Source organism: Corvus kubaryi, unplaced genomic scaffold, assembly GCF_017639235.1.
Source record: "Corvus kubaryi isolate FWS band 111438036 unplaced genomic scaffold, C.kubaryi_AGA036_p1.0 split3-73, whole genome shotgun sequence".
NCBI lineage: Eukaryota > Metazoa > Chordata > Aves > Passeriformes > Corvidae > Corvus > Corvus kubaryi.
In genome coordinates, this window is record NW_024582091.1 from 19,628,004 (window position 1) to 19,649,499 (window position 21,496).

Consider the following 21,496-nt stretch of genomic DNA (forward strand, 5'->3'; position numbering starts at 1 on the left):
TCATACTCAACACGTGGCTGGCCAGAGTCATGAATTGTGTTGATTTTTGTTGGAACAAAGCTCTGCGCAATTAACAAAAGGGCATACTTTAGGTCAGAGAAAATGTCCCGAAGACTCCACCTTTATCTCTTTTTTCCTCTGCCAACACAGGCAATTATAACTAGCTCTGCACTCCCAGGGCACCCAGGTTGCCAGTGCTGTCTGTGCTGTCCTTTCTTCAGACCTCAGCCTCTGTGTAAGCAGAGCTTCCAGCTGTGACTTCACACTCAGGCTTCCAGTTCCAGCAGCCCCAGCAGGACTGACTCTAGCTTTCACCAGCAGCCTGTGCAGCTCATCAGCAGTGGGATTCCTCAGTCCCTGTGCGATCCCAGTTTACAGGTGTGGGTGCCACTGAATGACTTCTGAAAAACTGGAGATTCATGCAACCACACCATCACTTCCCTCAGCTTACTAAAAATAGTGGCCTCATGCTTACAAGACATCATGCATTTTCTATTCCTGTGCAAGGAATCCTTATAGGAGGTGACTGTGGAGTCTGTCCGGCCCAGTTCCTTCTATCCAGGGTAACGCAGCACTGTTCCTGTCAGAAGGCCAAAACTAGGCATCTAAAAACAGCTTCTGCAGTTGAAGTAACCCACACTGAAACGGGATTTTGCACAACAGTCATAAAAGGACCACCTCGTCAGACTTATTTTTAAAATTCTTTTACTGGTGGCAGACACATCAAACCCCACTCCACCCTGCAGAGGCACAAGAGCACCACAATGCTCCCCTCCAGAATGATACAGGAGATGTGCTGCTGTTACTTAACACTGCTGCTATGTACATCTAAGCCTCTGTTTCAGACCAAGAAAACTAATGTTAAGTTTTTAAGAGAACTTAATTCATGGGATTTGTGGCTTTTTTCAGGAGAAAACACTTAGCTCTGATAACAACACAGCAGTACCTAAATTGTGAAAGGTTAACAGAATTCATTAGACTTGTAGATTGCCGGAAACAGATTTAATAACAGGCACCAACAGGGTGTTTTGATTGCTAATAGCACATCAGTCAGTGTACAACTTGCCACAGTCTCAAGTACCAAAATCTGTTTGCACCTGAAGCTCACCTGCTCTGGTAATGCCTCCCCTGTCAGTTCAACAGTGGCACCTGAGTAAGAGCCAGGAAACTCCAGTATAGAATGGGCTTCAGAAAGAGCTGTGAAACGTGAAGCTTCATGCAATCTCAAACGTGCAAGCATGATGCTCACACGTAACAAAGTGAGACAGCCACCTTTTCTACGTTTTGCATTTTGATCCTGTTGTATGACTACTTGAGCTTTGACTTGATTTTCCAATACAGAAATAAGACATTCCATTTTGTAAGTTTGATATATACCTCTCACATATAATTTTCTTTTCTCCTTGAGCAAAAAGAGGCAGCTTAAAAGACAAGTTCCCTGTGCTGGTAGGCTACAGAAAAATCACATTTTGTACTGAAGGTCCCTCTGACAAGCTCCAATCTTGCTATCTTGTCATCACTCTGCGTGAACCAAGCTACAATTAATACATCTGTGGTGAGACAGATTACTTGGGTTCACATATCCCTAAAGAGCAGCTTTTGAAGATGTGAAAACTATATTCCTTTTGAAAACTTGTCCTATTCATAAGTTCTGCAGTGCAAAATGTGCTCAGTCTTCTCATCTTTACCTCAGCAGATGTGTTACTCTGAGAAGGCAAGAGAGCTCTGCAGAAATAAAATAGCTGATACTGAAAGGGCAGAATACAACCAACATTTGCATGTGAACTAGAACAGAGCAAGAATGCAACTGCATGAAGTTTTCATAGCAGCAAAGACTGGCTGAAGAAGGCTGGGAACAGACATTATGACATTAATTCCGTAAGAACAAAGCAGTCTGAGTGAGACAGTTTGTTCCCTACCAAATGTAATGTTTCTATATGGTGGCCAAAACCACCCGAGCTAAATTTGGTGCACCATATGCTTGGCAATGAGACATGAAATATTCTTCACATAGAAATACCAGAAAACTGAACTGCAGGTTCCCACAAATTCCCCATAATTACCTCTTCAAAACAGTTGCTTGAATACCTTTTCCTTAAGCTGACAGCTGAACAGGAAAGGGAGATAACCATAAAGGGACATAGACAAAACCATGTTCCAAGTGTAAAGAAAATACTATTATTCTTCCAATTAGAAACTAGTGACCAAGCAACATAACTGATAAGTAAAATGTCCCTTGAAACTGGAAGGAAGGAAATAAGGAGTTCTAGAAAAGACGCAACGGTGAGAATAGTCTTGCTCCAGACATCAACCCTAAAGACAGCATTACCTTCAAACACATACTCACTGGAACCCTATAGGCACATACATATGCTGTGGTCAGTATCCTACACAGGACAAGATGGGTAGCATTGGAGAGCTTGATCAGGGACAGGCTTTCCCACCAGAGTAAAGAGGAAAAATCCATACTCCTGGCCCTTGTGAGTTTTGGGCAATTAATATGCTCCATGTCTGAAGACACAGTGAAAGCTAAACATTCAGACCTCATATAACTGGGACTGATTATGGGATAAATTTTTACATGATCCTGTACCATTGGCAGTACCTTTGTAATGCTGGTTTGGCACTGCCCAGCAGGTGGGGCATGTGACCAGCAGAACAATCTGTGCTGACAAATTGCATCTCCTTTTCCTGGGGTGAACACAGCTTACCAGAGAACTACCCTGCTCCAGAGAAGCTGTCTGGGCCACAAGTTCATCTGCTTGCAGGGAGACACCAACTCTGCTGTGGGACATCTGTTTCCCCACTGTGGATAATACATTCTGAGGAAGAGATCCTGGCTCCACAGAAACAGGGATGCGCTTTACAATCATCACATTTGTGGATAGGATTTTGTCCTGATGGTATGGCTGGGGCACTGAACGTGATGAGCACCAAACATCCCGAAGTACATGCATGCTGAAGGGTGTAAGCAACACAGCAGTGTACCATGAAGTGAGACAGGGCACTGTCATGGTGCAGCCACATCACAAGACTTTTCATGAAGGCAGACAAAAGATGCCAAAATACATGTCAAGGTGGTCAAGGGAGAGTGGTTAAGCTGTTGTCTGGTGCTGGTTGTAGTGTGATTTTAATCAACTTCAATCCATAAGTAAAATTCATTTTAAAGGAAATTGCAGCATCTTCAATATCAACAGTATCTGTACCAAATGCATTCCACAGCTGTTTTCTGAGTGCTATCTTAAATATTACATTAGGATGAACAGTACTCAAACAATAAGGTATTTGTGTTACAATGTTCTATAAAACAAAGTATTTTGTGCAAAGAAATCTTAATGTGGTACATAACTCAGGTGCATTAGTTTCAGAGTGTAGCTCCATACCCTATTGTACTGGAGGACAAATGACAAGCCACACATCCAAAGACTAACAATTTTGAATTTTTATACAATGCACATAGTGTTATCTTCCACTATGGTACAGTGTTATGTACTTCAGATTTTAATCAAGCAAGCACAACCTTGATATACACTGTGGCAAACGCTACTGGAGATACCATGTTACAGGTCAGAAGTTGAAGGAATCTTGCTGTGAAATAACAAAGCTGATCATCTTCTTGGTAAGACATTTACCAGACTCTGAATCAAAGACATGGCAGAAAAGTTCTTGAAAAGAAAGTTACATTGTAAACCTGGTACTGACTTATACCCTTTAAATAAATTCACCTTCTTTAGTGATGAGCATAAAATTAAACATTTTGGGTTTGTTTTTTGAAGCAAGACAACCAAAAATGCATTTTTAAATATCAGTTCTGGTTATCTGCTGCCCCATCTCCCCAGCTTATCTGACCATGTTGCACTACAGGATTATTCGTCAGTGCAAAACTTCTTACCTACACAGATGTGAACAGTCACAGTATCGAGGTTACAATCCACCACTACTACCTCGCCGTTCGTGTCACCCTTGTGTCATCTGCCTAGATGTAGCATGGGAGTAAGTTGCTGTGAGTAAACGTGACCTGATCTAGCCCACATCTGGATCAGAAAAGGCCTCCACAGGGAAAAAGGATTGTTGTAACAGGATGGGCAAACATTCACAGAAGTCCTACTAGTGGGTCCAATTAGTACATCCAGTTGAATTTCCTTGCTACCTGTTAATATGAAGCATTGTTTCTCATACAGCAGATGCCATGGGCTGCTGCAAGAGACTTATGCCAGAAGATCATCACTCTATAAACTCCCTGACTAACAGCACCTGTAGAGGTGCAGGTATTTAATCTAAATCAGAATAGAGTAAAAGAGGAGTTACGTATGAGCCATTGCTGTTCCAGCACCAGAAAGAGGCCTTCTTGCTGTTCACCTTCTTTTTATTTTATGTTTGACACAGCTGAATTTCCCAAATGCTCTTGTGGCTAACCTTCTTTACAAAGTATAAACACTATTCCATTCTTATACAAGAGAAATACAGCTGTTTGTTATATACACACACCTTGACAGCAAGTCCTTGAAAGAACAGTGCAACATGAAATTACAGAGCCAACACCCACAGAGTACCTGTTTAGCTGCAGGCCAGGAAGTCTCTGCTCAGGAAGGCAATCAGTTAAGGTAAAATGCTATAACTGAACTCGTAACATTAGAATGGGATAATCAGAATTGTGTGACATGCTCTCATACCACATATTAGTCATATTCTGGTTTACAAACTGTAATTGCTGCATTTCACTGAAGCCACCCAATATAGAATGGAATTGCTGGAATACATCTCAATGGCATAAGGAAGCAGCCTTGGTGGATGACACGTTATCGACTCTGAATTTTCAGACACGGAATATACTTGAGAGTAAAATGAAGACACGAGTGAGATCACACAAGGTTTTGGCAAGTATTTTTATGTTAACTGTTTTGGTTTATGACTTTTTATGGCTTTTTTGGTTTCTTTAGGAAATTCCTGCACAGCGAAAGGAATGAAGAATTCCAGAAGAGAGTTGACCTCCTTCAGTTCCAGACTGTATTCTGCTGCTATTTTCTCTGCAGTCCATATTTGAGGTTGAAGTTTATGATTATTAAGAAGTGTCAGAGCCTCCACAATGGAAATTTTGCCTATGGGAACTTTCTTAACATCTAGAGCTTCCAAGTGGCCTAATTTTGTAAGTCTCTTTTCCTCCTGTTTACATGGAAGATGTTCACCACCTCCATCTTTTACCTAATTGAGGGAAGGAAAACAAAAAGAGCTCAACAGCAGTCATGTTTACTATGCATACTGTAGCAGCTAAACCGCTTTGCTAAATATGGCGTTTCCTTTTAGCTTTCCCCATATTTATTTTTAAAAGCTTAGTCAGCCTAGCTTCTTCCACAGCTCTTCTATATACAGTGTCAACTCCCAACCAAATGCTGAGAAGCTCCTATTCATTGCACTCTAAGTGTTGTATTGGCTTGGCAGCCCTTCATACAAGGCAAACTACAGATTCTGGTAGCCAAATGTAAATGCAGATAACCTAATATTTGGTACTGATTCATTGGAAGGAATAAAAAAATCATACAACAAATTGGTATCCTTCTGATACCACTGGAAAACTATTTCATGTAGTCTCTCTTCCCTTCCTTTTGTTTTCAAATTTTAGTTTTGCTGTTAGAAGAAATTCCTTCTTTTGCTCTGTCTAGAGAACAACCTTTCCTGCTATTTTGCAGCATCGTATGGAGTTTAATTGCCATGACTACTGCAGCATGTAGACACATAGAGTCTCTTCACCAAGGTCCCTTCGTATTTCCAAATCATTTCCAAACCAGCTTTGACTTCCACGTATTTCCTTTTATTAAGATTTAACCAGTGAATGACACTGAATAAAAGGATATAATTAAGCCTTTCTTAAATTTAGAGGTACTTATATAGTAATCAGAGCCCACAGTCACTGATTATCAAACAGACACTCTGTATTAACTCACATGCTGAGAAAACTGATGTGGATGCTACAGCACCTGTGTGTCTGTTTCTGAACTACAAGGAATGTCTGGCCTGTACTCCATGTCTTCCTTCTACTTTGTGCTAAATCTGTGCTCGGATAAGGAATGATTTTTCAAATCTTAATTAGATCATCTGTCTCTGGGAATCTGCCACTTCAGGACTCCCGAGCTGGTGCTTTCCCACTTACCACAGGCAGACATCCCAAACATACACAGAGGTGTGTAGGCATCATGTATACAATGCACAAAGTCATCAGGATAACATCAGGAATGGGAAAAAGTTTTTGTATTGTTTTGCCCACAAGTCTCTGTGATTACATTTCAGCTGAGCTCTAACAACTGCAAGCAGACATACCACAAGGGCAAGTCTTATGTGGCAGCAACCTCGGAGTAGGCATGGAATCAAGCAAAGATTTGTTCCACTTTTGGCTTTTTCTCAAATCTCTCTTGACAGGCTTATAAATGAATATTGAAAGATACTGAAATTAAACCTTCAGCACTTCAAGATTAGAGCCCTAACCTGTGATGGAAATTAAGGATAGAAATTACTTGAAAATTTCAGGGAGGAACTGAAGAAATCTATTTGCATTTTAAATATTTTTAGACTTGAATACCATGTAAGTGGCAAATTGGAGAGATGTAGGGATTTTGCTAGATGACTATAAAAATTTTGTTGCTGAATAAAGCAGCTGGAATAAAGTAGTCCAATAAAGCAACAGGTAAAACACACAAGCCATAGCACAATATGATGGAAAAGAGGACACTGAACCCCAGTCTGCATTTTACAAAGGAGTATGCTTTGCCTTTCAAACTAGAAGACTGCAGCCACTGGCAATAAGGAAATGATGACCATACAACCCACAAGATTATGTAGAAAAAAACCTAAGGCACTTCATGAGCTGGATTAAAAAAAGTCTCTGCACTGTAGAACATTAGCATCACTAGTTAAACACTCCATTAAAATGTAAACATCTTTGTCCTCTACCACATCCCTGCTCCCCCAGCAATCCAAATGTTTTCTAACAACTCAACAAATGACATCTGGCAAACTCCCTTATCTTTGCAAAAGGCTGGAGAACTATCCTGCCTCATAGGAAGCAGAAATGGGAATTTAGGTGAAAAACAATATAAGATCAACTCAATGTTAAAAAGGAAGACTGTGTCAGCATTTACAAGCTTGTATAATCATAATCTGCCACATGTTCAAAACCCGGGGTCAGACACAGTCAGTGCTATTGATGTATAGAAGAGTAATAAAACCACCACTTTTATCTAACAAAAAAAGGTAGCTTTTATGCACTAAGAGCATTTTTCTTGACACAAACTGTGCTGAGTTTGAAGACCACAAAGCTGATGCTGGTATGGCTCGTACAGAGAGATGCACTCACCCGCACTGGTGGATCTCTGGACTCCACATAAACATCTTTTAGCAAGGTGAGGAACCTATCATCCTTTCTGAGAACTTCTTCTTTTATCTCTGGGCTATCTAAAGGCAGTGAGAAGAAGGGAAAGGAGGAAAAAAAAAGGAGAAAAGATTGATCTGAGTCAAATCGTTTCCTTTTTGTTAGTTCTGCCAGCTCATCGCTTCCCCAGAGGCACGGCATGGCTCCCGCAAATTAACGTGTCCTCTTGGGAAGGTGTCATTCTTCCCACAGCCCTGACCTTAGCGACACCGCTTCACATGGTGGGGCTGGGCCAGTCAGCCGTCACAGCACAGCGGGAAGCACAGCCTGTGGTACGCCTGCAGCACTGCCTCAGCAGCCGCTCCCTACTGCCACCCCAGCTACTGCCCCAGCAACCCCCAGCACCACCTCCACCAAGTGTCCCAGCAACCGCCCCCTCACCCGCCTCATCAACTGCCCCAGGTCCTGGCCCCATCAACCACCTCCACCGACCGCCCGCTGCGACCGTCCCAGCAAGAGCCTCCACCAACCGCGCCATTAACTGCCCCCAGCCCCCGCCCTCATCACGGAGCCCCGACAGGCCGCCTCCATCACCTCCCTCACGCCGCTTCCCGCTGGGACCCCCCCGCCCCCGCCAACCGTCCCACAGCCGCCCCGGCACCGCCGCCGCGGCTCCCGGCATGCCCCGCGCGCCCAGCCCAGCTCTCAATGTCAGCGGCCCCGCACCGGGGGCTTCGCCACCGCCCCTCGCCCCGCAGCCGGCCCCCCCCGCCCCTCCTCCGCCCGCGCCACGGCCCCGCGCCGGGCCCACAGAGGCCGCCCCCACCGCCGGGGTCGCCCCGCGGGCAGGCGAGGCCGGCACTCACCGGCCATGGCGTCCGGTCGGGCGGTGGGGTGCCGCGGCGCGGGCGTGGGCTTCTCCTTGCTGATCTCGCGGCTAGCCCGGTTCTCCACGTTAAAATTCCGGAACACGCGGGTCACCCGCCCGCCCATCGCCGCCGCCAGCCGCGCCTGCGCACGGGGCAGGCCCCGACACGGGTTAATGCGCCGCGCCCGCGAATGCACCGGAAGAAAATCGGCCGAGTAGCGCAGGAAAACAAACAAACAAGCGAATGAGAACTACGGGCAAGGCGGTTCGCTTTGCACTTCGTACGCCCCGGCGGTGCTTTCTCCTTGCCCTCGGCGCTGCCCCCGACGCTGGCCCGGGGCGGCGTTGGTCGTGCCGTGGCTTTTCTAAACGCGTGCGTGACCGGGGCCCCCGCATCGGGCGGGTCCCGTTGCGAATGCTCTCAAAGCCGCGGGCTGCCCCAGAGTTTCCTTTTTAGCCGTGATGGCTGGCGTGAGCCCCCGAACACGTTATGTCGTAACTGTCGCCGCTTTTTTGTCGGCGGGGATAGGCGCGGCTCCAAACTGCAGGGAGGGACATTTATTTCTCCCGTACTGTTGAGAATTTGTAGGCTACACAATGCTTTCAGGGTGCAGACCCTCTTTTTCAGCTCAAGCAAATAACCCTTCTTCTGACTTTGCAAAAATTGCAAAAACTACTTGTGAGGAAATACTGAGGAGGCCTTGAGCCATGCATGATAAGAAAGGTAAAATTGTAGACAGAATCTAAATTGTTGAGGTGGAATCATCAGTTCGTAGATTCAAGAAGCAAAGTGTGAAAATATACAGAATCCTCAGAGAAAGGAAGGTAGGAGGAACAAGAGTAAGAGCTATTGGCCTGATGCAAAAAGCGATAAAGCCTGATGGTTGACTACTTTATTCAACCACGACTGCTGATAAGGTGTTTTACCAACGGAGATCATTGACACTTCAATCCCAGCTGCTGTGTCGATAAGTAATTCCCTTATGGTTTGAAATTGTGTATATGCTGTTTGCAGACTCTTAGTGCCTTCTGGGCTGCTAGTTAGTGCATAGTAGTAGTTGCCTGAATGAAGTGACCTGGAGTGGGAGTGTTAATGAAGGGCAGAAAAAAGACCAGGCTTCTTCTTGTGGTTTTTTTTGGGGGGGGTGTTGTTTTGTTTTGTTTTGTTTTAAAGTGGGAAACATCTTTTTTTCTGCCCTTGCATCTATCTAGTTGTTCTTATTATTGTGGGTATGGAAAACTTGGGGTTTCAGAACTTGGTCTTCTACTAGTAGCTTTATTTAGTAGTAACAATTACGATGTGATCGTTATCAGGGCTACATTTAATGCTGGATTAAAGAATGACAGTGTTTTCCTTAGAGAGAAGTCAAATAGATTTAGACAGACAATGGAGACAAGGCAACATAAGCATGGTCTGTGCTGGATTTCTGCTGTCTTTGGGAATCAGGAAGGTCCAGTTTCTCCACTTGTTTATTTTAAAGGCTCTTGTGGTCTGTAGGATGATAGAAACATGTTTTTGTTCTCTGGTTATAAGCTTTCTGACCCTGTCTTATTTTAGACATTGCATGCAAATGAATTAAGAAGACAAGTGATATAGTGATAATAGGAAGCTGTTAAAATCTGCTGAAGTCAGACTGGTGACAAGTTTATTTAATTATCTATAGTCAATTACTTGCTGACTAAACCTGTGTTCTTGAGTCCAGGATTTGATACTTTTGTAAGTGGTGAGTCTGTCTGTGTGGCTATAATGGAAAAATCCACATGGATGCCTTTGGTGGTTGTAGACCTTGTATAGGTACTTCAGCATTTCTCTGAGACGTATCCCTATTGATCTGTCTGCAGATCAGCCATTGTGCCAAATTTGGAAACACAGTTTCTCCTTCAAAAGCTAAGAACTCACAGCTTCTGCGATCAAACTCGGCACAGGGCTTCTGTCTTCGTAAAGCCTGAATGTGATTAACACTGCTATAATATTTACTGACAGCAAAATAAATTCACCAGAAGGCAGTCAGTTAAAAATAAAGAGTGATGTCATGCTCTGCCTGTCACTTCCTACCACTGAGGATGGAACAAAGCTGTTCTTTTCATGTATAAAGACACACCAAAAGTACAAGATTTTTATTCTGAAGAATCTTTCTTAGACTGTACCAAGCAGAAGAACTGAGATTGAAAAAATATATATATTTTTAATAATTTGGTATTTTACCAATGTGACCATGTTGATATTAAATATAAATAATCAAGAGGTTGGATTTTTTTTCATATAAAGCATCTGCAAGTGGGATGATTAAAAAATGAATGTATGTGTATTCAGCTTAGATAGAGTTTCAAATGGGATGCATTTTTCTTGAACTAGGACTCTGAAGTTTTCCAGGTAATTTAAAAATAACATAACAAAACAGCCCATGAGAAGAACACAGGCTATCCAGCTGAGTTCATATACACGAGCAGCCTGTTCTCAATGCCGGGCAGCACCAAACACATCAGAGAAAAATACTGTAACTCCCATGATATACGTGTGCCATGGGCTGCCACACTAGATCTCCTTTTTATCCTTTCATACCTCTTAGGAGAGACATTTCTAAAGCTGCTGTGCACTTGGAAAATAAAAAGTACATTTGTGACGGTTCTTTGACTCTTTTTAGTTTTTCATTCCAGTTTTGATTAGATGTTGTGTGTATTTTTTTCTTTCTCAGCTAGTTCTGTAGCTGAGTGGAAAATGAGAAATTAATTTTGATAGTTAACTAGCATCAAAAGTCTGATTGACCTATTGAAAATTCCCTTTAGAGAAGGGAGGAGTGTCTTGTCATTAACTTGTGTTACTGTGTGGTACTACTAAGGTTTCTTTGCTGTCTTCACTACTCAGAAGATCAGGAGTCAGAGTATAAGTCCATATGGGCAGGTAATCTCAGTGAAATAAGTCTTTTTTTGGTAACAGGTGCCCAGCTAGAGAATCTTAGAGAGGAGGCAGGTGAGGTTTGCTTCGTGATTTGTGGTCTGGGAATGGCGCAGCAGTCAACCACAGAGGAAAATTAGGAATGCCCTAATACAGCAGCAGTACAGGTTTATATTTTATTCTGTCCACATTTTCTACCACTGACACTGTTTTCCTCTTCTCTTCTTTTTGTTGTTGTTTGTTCATAATTGATGTCAGTCTAAATGGATACTTAAGCAACTTCATATATCATTAGGATTCAGGGAATTGAGCCCTCTATCCTGATTACTGGTTTACCAGTAAACACAATGAGAGCATTGATCCTTTTGTTCCTTATCTCATCAGTGTTAGGCAGAACCAGAGAACACAGAATTAGCAAGAATTGATTATGAGCCAAGTAAAAATGACTGTCCTGCAAGTTTGTAAAGGTGAACTCAAGGGAGATGGACTTACTGATGGATCACTTTTGCCTTTCAGTGATTTTTGGTCGTTCTGTTACTTAATCTGGTTTGTTTCTCTGTTACTGGTTTCAACTGATCCATCATTTACTGGCTTCTGAAGTATCTACAGAATGATCTACATTGAAGGATTTTGCTTAATTCCAGTCTGTGATCAGAGTGTTCCTGAACACTTGCATATTTTCAAGGCTAGGTGGCTGCAGTGCTTTATTTAAAGGACTTTTTGTCAAGTCCTTATGTGGATGAAGTTTATGGCAAGCGCAGCAAGCTCAGTGTTGCAGGCTCACACACCAGGCCAGACAGATCACTAGCTTCTTGTCAGATAGTACTAATTGCAAAGACATTGCATTTAAATTCTCCTGATTGACTGTGGCTTGACATGCCTGACATAATCTTCAATATTTTTCTTGTCTGATTGTTGTATCTCAAGAAGCAGTTTACTTTGAGTTGGAAATGCACAGTAGGAGCCAGCATATTTGAGAATGAGGCAGCCTGGTACTGGAATTAATTAATTTCATCAGTTACACATGCCTTTTTACTTCATTTTTACTGACAGGATTCAGTACCCCATGCACTCTTCTCAGTGGCAATACTAGCTGAGACAACGTTCAGCCTTATTATTTCTTGTAACCCTGACTTCAGTTCTTCCCTCTTGCCAGAGTGAGGATGTAGGAATACTTCCAGAGCAAACAACATTGCATAGATGGTCTGATTTAAGAAAGAGAAGAGCTCCCTTAACTTTCCAAAGCTGTATCAATCACTGACGATTTCACTGTTCCCACAGCAAGCTACTGGAAATACAAGAGGAGAAACAAAAGGCATATGACAGGAGGAGTGCAAATACCTTGGAGTGGTATTGCTGCCAGGTTGGTTGGTTGGTTGGTTTGCTTGTGAGAGGTTGCACTTTGCTGCCAGATTGTTTTCCTCCAGCAGTGACAGAAACAACTGTACCAGCTCCAGTGAGGGGGAGGTGAACCAGCAGTGGGAAGAGACTGGGTGGAATGGAGAGGTGGCTGGCTCATCTTGGGCTGGCTTTGCTGGTGCTCTAACATGGCCCAAGACAAAAAACATCCTTTGTACTGATTTGAGGCAGTAACAGTAGCCATGATTTTACTGCACTGCCACTGCAGTAGCTGTCTGATAGGCCAGAAGATAGCTGGTGAATGGATTCAGAATATTAGCTATCTGCTGGAGTTTCTTTCATGAAGTATAACACATAAAAAAATAACAAATGTATGACCTATGTGTGCTGGCAAGATGCTCTTCTACAATAATGTAATATTTTTCCATCCCCAAAGGATATTTCTATTCTCTCTATATGGTTTTAATTTATGATGATGCATAACTATTTATACAGGTGTGATGCATTTTGTATACATAACTTTATAATTTAGTTCTATTATCTGTGACTTGATGTATCAAGGGATTGATTTTCCATGCTTTTATAAGTAGTTGCAGAACCATTTGTATTTATTCCTTTTACACTTGAATTGCATCCTTCTGCAATTTGCAAATTGTGTATTTGCAGGTGTGAATTACATGAAAAACTGAAGTCTGTTTTATTTACCTGTGAGGAGCCAAATTTTATGCAGAATAGGAAATCCAAAATGACCTCAGTGAACACTTCTAAAACCATTTTATATATATCTCAGTCTTAAAGAAGGCTTATATATAGATCTTAAGAAGCTGGAGAAGTTACAGTGTGGTTTAATAGCTCAGTGGCTTAATCAGTGTTATGCTGGTTAAGTAGCATTTGAGTCCATGTCCTATACCTGTATTCTTTTAGACACAGTAGCTAAAAATCTGCCTGGTACACACAGAGGATTCTTTGCAGATATTCAAGGAATACCATAGTGAGATTACACAACTTTCCTGGCTGATTCCACAAGCCATTTCAAGTCCTCTAATTTCCAAAAAGCAAATGTATCTACACTAATGCTGGAGAGGATTCTATTAGGGGAAGCTGCCAGACTGCAGAGCAAAGAAAATGTGACCATAGGGTTACAACCTACAACCTTTAATTAAAAGCCTTGAAGTAAAGATGAATGTGCAATATTGCATTACCAGAAGATAAACAACAGAGCGTGATTAGAGAAATATATCACATTTATTTATCATTTAGTCCAAGAAACAAATGAATATTCTAAGATATGCAGTCATCAGTAGAGTTACAATATTAAAGTCTTGCTGATTCAAACAATTTTTTCTTAAATTTCTGGTTGAAATAACTTTATTCTAAACTCTAAGTAGCAACTGTGTAGTAATTGACCTTAAAACATGTAAAACAGAGAAAATCCTATTGACTTCAATAACATTTATCCAGAATAGGATAAATAGGAATGAAAATAGTGGGAAAGAATCCAAAGCTCTGTACAAAAATCTGCATTTTAAATGAATCAAAAATTCTTAGAATTTGGAGCGTAATTCAGTGAGGGTCAGGAAAAAAATTCACGAGGGAAGATTCTTCATACCTATGTTCTGTCTACTACATGGGTTTTGTTTGTTTTATGTCTTACTGTGAAATACCCTGTGGAAGCCCTTAATTAGAGACACAGTTTTAGACATATTGATGATCAGGGCAAAACAGATTTATGATCTACTTGCTTCATTTACCATAAAATACTATGTTTTATTTGATTTAGGAATATACCAGTATGGATTATGTAGCACAGTGTAACAGGAATAATGTTCACGACAAAGGATTTGGTCTACACCTAATGCAGTATTCCTAAACATATGTCACAGAGAAGGATATAGTTGAGACAAATGCTGGATTTTTTCAGTTAATTTTGCATTATTCCCTGATATTATACTTTATGTACACTAATACAGAAAATTAATTACATTCTTCCTCCAGGTCTTCTGAGCATTTTCATTTGTATGTATCACCATTTACCTGTGTGATTACATACCCAAATTGTGCTGGTAGAGAATGCATTAAAGAAAGAAGAAAAGGTTTCAATGATACCAATACACGTGACTACCAGTATTAGAGTTCAAGTGGAAATAATTACTGAAGTTAGAGAGCCCTTTTGTGTGCCTCTTCTTTCCACAGCATCAAAAATCTCGGGGCAGCATGTGGGACACAGATGTATTTTGAACAGTTACATTTACTAATTATATAGAGAGATACAGTGGTTAAACATGCAAGTGTCGGGTTGCTCTGGGGGCTACTAAAAAACACCATTAAAGAGATCCCCAAATATTTAAAGTACTGCCTCTATGTACTAAAAGTTCATTTTTAGGTTGTATAATAAGGACATGATTAAGCTTCAAAGCTCCAGCATTTTAATGCAGACTTACTGAGACTCCTTGAAGGCAGAGCTCTTTCTTTATGTAAGATGTCTTTGGGATCCTGATGAAGCTACCACACTTTCCTGTATACATAACAAAATACAAAAACAGTGTTCTCAAGCATTAGTTCAGGAACTCTATAGGTACTATTGTACTTTTTTGGGCTAGAAAATGCTGAAAATGGTCAAGTTTCCTTTAGTCAATAAACAGTTTGTCAGGGTGACTCACGTTGTTCAAATATGAATTAAGGAATTCTCTGCAGGGTATACTGATAAGTGATAACAAATGATAAATTTCACATGCACAAAATTGGTAGAAGTTAGTTAAAGAAATCTCTCTGAGCACCTCTCTGTGCGACTAGGTCTCAGCATCTAAGAGCTGCCAGGAGATGAGGTTCCCTGCTGTACCTACAAGTAGCAGGTCTCAGCCTGTGGATGACAGACTTTAAATAATTCAGTACACTGAGTTACTCCAGAGGAAATGTCTGTTGATGGCCTGTCTGAATTACGGCAGCAAAGCCTCTCTTGTCAGAAGTGCTGCCAGACTCATCAATGGATTGTGACATGGGCCAGTTTCATCCTGGTGTAAAATCTCTTGTCAGCCTGTAGAAATGATCCCTGCAGGGCATCTCTCTTTGCAGCATGGGGAAATTCACCTCTCAGCCCAAGAACAATTGAGATTTTTAGAATTCTGCAAGCTGCTTCTGCAGTCTTTCACTTTTTGTTCAGACATCAGAGGGAACATGCTAAGTTATTTGTTCTTCTTTAATACTTTAATCTGTTTGGAAAACGTGGGTCATCTTCTACTGGTTAATTGCTCCAACAATGATGTGTTTTCATTTTTTTCTGACACCTGTGTGGATGTACTATATTCTGGTTTTGGGCATGGGGTTGAGAAGCAGAACTACAGGCTCTTCTCGTAGGAGACAGGACAATATCGATTTCAGAATCTGTCCTCTCTCTCTCTCTCTCTTTTCAAGTGCTGAAATGCACATACCAGTGATCCCCACTAGCTGTTGCAGCTCCCAGTAACAAAGCAAGATACATTTTTCTCTTTTTAATGAATGGATGATGTCGACCATTGCCTTTTGTTCTTTCTATTGATTCACATGTATTTCAGGCTCTTCCACAATATCCTAAGACAGGTTAGAAAATGGAGTGGAAAGTAACACTGCAATTTTTAAAACAGCAGTTACACTTTTTGCTAAAATTAAATATTTTTTTCAGATGTTTTGTTTTTCTGAGGCATAAATAAGGTGTGGGTTGTTTTTTTTTTTTTTGTAGTGCAGTGTATAAATTGAAAATAGAGAGTAAAAAGCTAAAGTATAGGCAGAAAATGTGTAATTAAAAGCTATTATGAAAAATTATGAAAAACTGTGAAAGTGTGTTCCTGTTTCCTAACAATAGGAAAAATCTGAAAGGTTTAAATTTTGATACTTTTTACAACTTAGCATTTTATTAATGCATTATGTGTGTTTGCCAGAGGCGACCATACATGTATTTTTTTTATTGCCCCTGTAGACTGGGAGTTAAATGGAAACAATATTTGCTTTAATGCTAACATTTTATCTGGTGTTTCTGATTTTGCAGGTTATTCCCACTGGGCAAAACAGAAGATGACTTCAACGACTCTTCTGAAGGCATCTTGCTCATTTGGGTTCTGTTCCTATCAAACTGTATACATAATCCCCTTTTTTCTGGACACAGCAGGAAATAGGAGATAGTTTCCGTGCTCAGTCTCAGGCCCCCACCAGGCAACATTCACTCACACATGTACACAGACACACAATTGTATGCTGTTGTTGCTTTTGTGGGCAGGAGGGGCTGTTGTCATTATAGCCCTTGCTGTCACAACCCTAATGTTTCATTTAATGACTTCCATAACCTGTCTCCCTCCAAGCTGCTTTTTGTATCTTTCTCTCAAATTACAGAGTGACTCCCCAGACAATTTTCAACCCTCCTGATTTCAGACCAGATTATTCAACTTCCACTCCAGGCCTCTCATTCTGGTGAATAATTTGAGCAGTGACTTCAGTTGTTTTGGATAAAATAAATTTTTAAGAAAAGGTTATTTGACTGTAGCTGGAATGGAAGTAGGCTATCATTCCTAGTAACCTTAAATAGGATTTAGACTTTTTCATAAATCAAAGGTACCTCTCATGAAAGTAAGTTGCAGCCTTTTAGTGTCTCCTGCACCATTATGACTTTTCTGTCTATATAAGCAGACAAGTGCCTGGTTCCCAGAGTGGAATCCATCATCCTGAAGTTAATTTCAAGTATCTTTTTTGTGTGCTTACCAGAAGCAATTTAAAGCTGCAGTCTAACAGTGCATTGTCTCTAAAGGAGAATCCTTCTTCTGCCAGTAGCCACCCCTCAGCCCCCTTGGTAAGAAGGGCTCCTCTGCCTCCGTGGTAAGCCAGTTCAATCCACTGCCTGTGCAGAAAACCACTCACTTTCTGTTCTTTTATTCTGTTTTTTTTTTTCAGATACCCCTTGTTTAAGAGGGTGAGTAAGAAGCATAGCACATATGTCTTCCTCAAGTACAGTCATGATCCAGAAAATGGCTGAGGGGTTTCAAGACTGGTATCTAAAGTAGTGATTTTATCTTTCCTAATTTGTCAGTGACAAGAAGAGGACTTCTAACTGATGTGCTAAGGATCTTCCTCTTTGTCCTGCTCTTTTGTCAAATCTTTGGTTTATTGTTGTGTTGCTGGGGTTTTTTTGTTTGTTTGTTTTTTTGTTCTAGCATCTCTGATGTTTTATAGTGATGAAAAGAGAAACATTGTGCTCTGGACTAGTATGCCTGTTAAAAAATGATTGAGTTACAGAAATTCACCTCCAAGTACATACATACATACAGAACTATTCCCACATATACTAGATGGATTAACAATTATTACACCTAAATCTGATCTCTTATCAAGGTAGAGCAAGTCTTGGGCTACATGGTCAGCCTGTCTAGTATTTGATGTATGGAGCACCATTTCTTGTCTTTCATCATGATCCAAATGATAATATTGCAGACCACCATGCATGCAGCCTAACCAGTACAAGGAAATTTTGAGAAAGCAAGCATAGACCCTTCAGAGAACTGTGTCTCAGTCTCTCATTTGTTGGGCAACTATGCAGAGATATTTTAGAGTGGCTTTTGCAGTATTCAGAAACTTCCTTGGCTAGTTAATATCAAGAATGGAAAAAGACATAACATATCTTCTGGCAAACATGGACAAAAAAATATAAATTAAAACAAGCATGCTCCTTATCTCTACTGGTATTTTTGTGACATTCAAAATAAGCAAATTTGCATACGTGTGGAACTTGCACCTTCTATCACCAGTTATATGATTGATGAAAGATTCCATCCTATTTGAAAAAACAGATTTCTTTTAGGAAACTGTCTATTCCATATTTCTACTGTTCCTTAACTAAGGAGTTAAACATTGGAATGTCAGCCTGTCAGGGTTCATTTACACTGTGTTAGGTGAATCTTTGGCCTGAATAAGTAGAGTTACTATTCTGCCACCAGTGTGACTAAGAAAGTTCTTCCTTCACTGATTTAACAGCACCAATCATGCACATGAAAATAACAGGCTTTCAGAAACTGAGGTTTCCATATTGCCCAAGCACCACTGTGAGTGGACTCATCTGTTCTGTGAATATGTTGACTAGAATATCTTCTGTTTCCAGTGCACAAATCCTGACAAAGGTGCAGGGGTCTTAGTTCAGACACTGAGGAGCTGGAGTAAGCTGTGACCTTGTATCGCTGGTATCTACAGAACATCATTATTTTGGATATCTACCTAGTTCTTCCTAACACTGTCTATGAATTCATGCTCTCACAACATGAAGCCATACAGAACTTTCAATAATGCCCTAAAAACCCCAGAGAGCTGTTAGAACACATACTGAGAAGGATGAAAGGCTGGTAGCATATGCTGAAACAACCTAAAAGGTAGCAAGCCTCAAACTGTGAGTGCTGGGTGTAGCAGCCTATGATAACTGATTTCTGCAGGTGCTTTTGCATAACGAAATGCTGGAAGTCCTTGACCAGATATGGAATCAGCTATTCTCGAGATGGTGCCTGGAAAGTAGATAGTCCCACGTAGAGGAAGACTACACATGCTCACTGTCCCACGCTGTGTTTCCATTGTGTACCCACTGGCTCTTCTTTTCATCTTCAGAGGTTAGAAACTAGGAGAGCTTTATGATTAAACAGTTAACTTTTTTTTTAACTGCGTGAGGAAGGAGTTGCTGCTCTGCATACTTAGCACAGTGAGGTCAGCTGTGCCAGCTGTAGTTGTGGAAGGGATGATAGAAAATCCTTTGGTTCTGCAGACAGACTAAGCTCAATAAATTACTTTTATGAGCTCTCCTTCTCCCTGCAGGTTTCTAATACCTGAATCCTCCCTCTTATGAGGGGGATAACTGGTTGTCTAATTGCCCCAGAATTAAAAGTGAAGCAAACATTCAGTCATTCTTTCAGATCTTCAGTATCCCCATGCTATTTTCATTTGCAGAAAGGACCTGAATGTAAGAAAACGCTGAAGGAAGAGTAATCTAAAGACACTGTTATACAAACAGAATAAAAGTCCAACATTAAAAAAGGAAGAAAAAACTCATTGGTTTTGAAAACAAAGACCTGCAGAGTGCTCTACACAAAGGTCTACGCTTTTGTTAGCAGAGTGCCAGTACCAAGGCTTACAACAGGCTCCATAAAGCATTACATATACAAGCTCATCTATCACAGTGTAAAAAGCACTGCAGGAGTGCATGGTCTTTCTGCCTCTTCCTGACCCCAGGTTTTATCCTTACTCTTCCTTTGCCAGCCATGTCATGATCCCTTTCATCTGATCAGAGGTTTTCATACATCAGAGCCTCCAGCCTGATGCTCTTGCTGCAGCCACATGCTGAATGAAGCAGCTACATTTTCAGAGTACTGACAGTAAAATATGTTTCCTTGATGTTAGAAATACACCTCCTACTTCACAGAAATAAAAGCTGTGGAGTATCACATCTAATGTGCCAGACTTTTTTGATTTCAACAGTTTAGAAGTTGAGAATGATTTTGTTTAAACCAGCTTCAGGCTGAGCCATGCTCAACTGTTCTTTGGGTGTAGGGGGGATCTAGGAAAGGGAGATGGAGGAATAAGAAAATTGTTAACATTCAGTGGCCAGCAATTTACCTACCAAAAGTACTATACAGGTTGCTTAGAGAACTGTTTTTTTCGTTTATTGTCTAACCTCCACTTCCTTTTTCCCTTTCTGCAAATGTTAAGGGCTGCATCCAGGGCTGTATTCAGAAAAACATACATAGCAGAGGAAGCATTGCAAAGTTCAAGCAGGACCTTACACACCCTACCTGTCAGGAAGTTTCTTTCCTTCGATAGGGGATGTCACCTCATGTGACTAAATCTGTTCCAAATGAAAGAACCAGGTCAAAGCAATAACCTAGACAACTTCCATGTTACAGCTAACACTACTATTTATATAGCTTCTACTGAGAAGGGAATAGTTATTCCCTTATGTGTTTTAATTTTCTTTTGCCCACTGGGCTTCTTTTATGCAGGTGCTCTCATGTAGTTTGTGTTTGTCAGCTCCACCAACCAGCAGAAAACCCGAGGCACTTAGGGGTTTTCTTCTAGCTCCAGTTGCAATGATGATAGAGGGTGGGATTGCAGATACTACATTTTCTTCCTTTTTTAATGTTGGACTTTTATTCTGTTTGTTTCTTTTAGATGTTTGTGGTACTGACGTGTAACCTGGAAAATGCTCAGCTGAGAGAACTGCTCAGAACATAATGTAGTGTTTGATGTTTTCATGTTTTTAATCAAAAGAGTGGTGCTGGGTATACTTTCAGATGCAATTAGGAATTGCCTGTGTTTATCTGGTTAATTTTCAGAATGTTGAGATAACATGCACCACCAGTACAGCAGGTTTACATTCAGCTTTGCAAATCATGAAGAGCACTGTAAGAGGAATTGATGGGTTAAGTACAGATGAGTAGTAAAAAACCTCTGAACAGAAGGTTTACACGAACACTGATTGCACATGATCAGAGATTGCTGTAACTTGTGCCTGTGTGGGGAATTCATCATAAATCACCATAAGATGAGAATCTTGCAAACCATACGGGAATCTGAACTGCATAAGTGTTCAGTATGGATAGTTGAGTGATACATGATCCTGACACAGTGACTGTTAATCATTTTAGATGTTACCTGAAAACCAGGAGGAAAAAATACTTCCTGGTGTGGCTGGAACCATGACGCACTGTAGTATTCATAGAGGTTCCAGTGACAGAAATTTTAATTTACTTTTCTTCATAGTGTCTGAAGGGGTAACACAAAATTCTGTATTTATGTTTGAAAGCAGTCTCAGTTTTAAGTTCAAGCCAGCTGTACCCTGAGGCTGAAACACGGCCATGTTTTGGCAGCAGGGAAGACTGCCATATGTTGCAGTGATAAAGAAATTACATTGATGCCAATCTCTGAAGTCAGTCTTCTAAAAAATATATAAGGGAGTATATTTGTGGCAATATGAGCTTTGAGAGAGAGAGAGAGAGTAAAAGAGCTTGACAAG

General features: G+C 41.0%; 1 protein-coding gene and 1 long non-coding RNA gene across 6 annotated transcripts; one reads left to right on the forward strand and one right to left on the reverse strand.

The window, feature by feature from the left end:
* Window positions 1-3,418: 3,418 nt before the first annotated feature.
* Window positions 3,419-8,445, reverse strand: NDUFAF4 (NADH:ubiquinone oxidoreductase complex assembly factor 4). Of its 3 annotated transcripts, none has more exons than XM_042016889.1 (3): window positions 8,230-8,445; window positions 7,349-7,446; window positions 3,419-5,202 (listed from the first exon to the last, which is right to left on the reverse strand). In XM_042016889.1, exons 1-3 carry the CDS (start codon window positions 8,354-8,356, stop codon window positions 4,888-4,890), a joined length of 540 nt encoding a protein of 179 aa, XP_041872823.1. In that variant the 5' UTR covers window positions 8,357-8,445; the 3' UTR covers window positions 3,419-4,887. The 3 variants fall into 3 exon arrangements, with proteins under 3 accessions (XP_041872823.1, XP_041872825.1, XP_041872824.1); XM_042016891.1 differs by lacking the exon at window positions 8,230-8,445 and adding an exon at window positions 8,003-8,060; XM_042016890.1 differs by lacking the exon at window positions 8,230-8,445 and adding an exon at window positions 7,958-8,060.
* A 276-nt stretch (window positions 8,446-8,721) lies between these two features.
* LOC121659091 lies at window positions 8,722-18,179 on the forward strand. 3 transcript variants are annotated; one of them, XR_006014158.1, is made up of 3 exons: window positions 8,722-9,056; window positions 12,409-12,490; window positions 16,508-18,179. It is a non-coding gene; the product is annotated as an uncharacterized LOC121659091 (long non-coding RNA). The 3 variants fall into 3 exon arrangements; XR_006014157.1 differs by having other exon boundaries at window positions 8,722-8,955; XR_006014156.1 differs by having other exon boundaries at window positions 8,722-12,490.
* Window positions 18,180-21,496: the final 3,317 nt, after the last annotated feature.

Bases quoted from the DNA above. Each gene is read 5' to 3' on its own strand.
- NDUFAF4 (XM_042016889.1), bottom strand. From the start codon at position 8,356: ATGGGCGGGCGGGTGACCCGCGTGTTCCGGAATTTTAACGTGGAGAAC. The intron at 7,447-8,229 runs GTGAGTGCCGGC...CACTGCCTTTAG, and splicing joins CCGACCGGACGCCATGGCCG to ATAGCCCAGAGATAAAAGAA. The intron at 5,203-7,348 runs GTGAGTGCATCT...TCCCTCAATTAG, and splicing joins CCAGAGATCCACCAGTGCGG to GTAAAAGATGGAGGTGGTGA.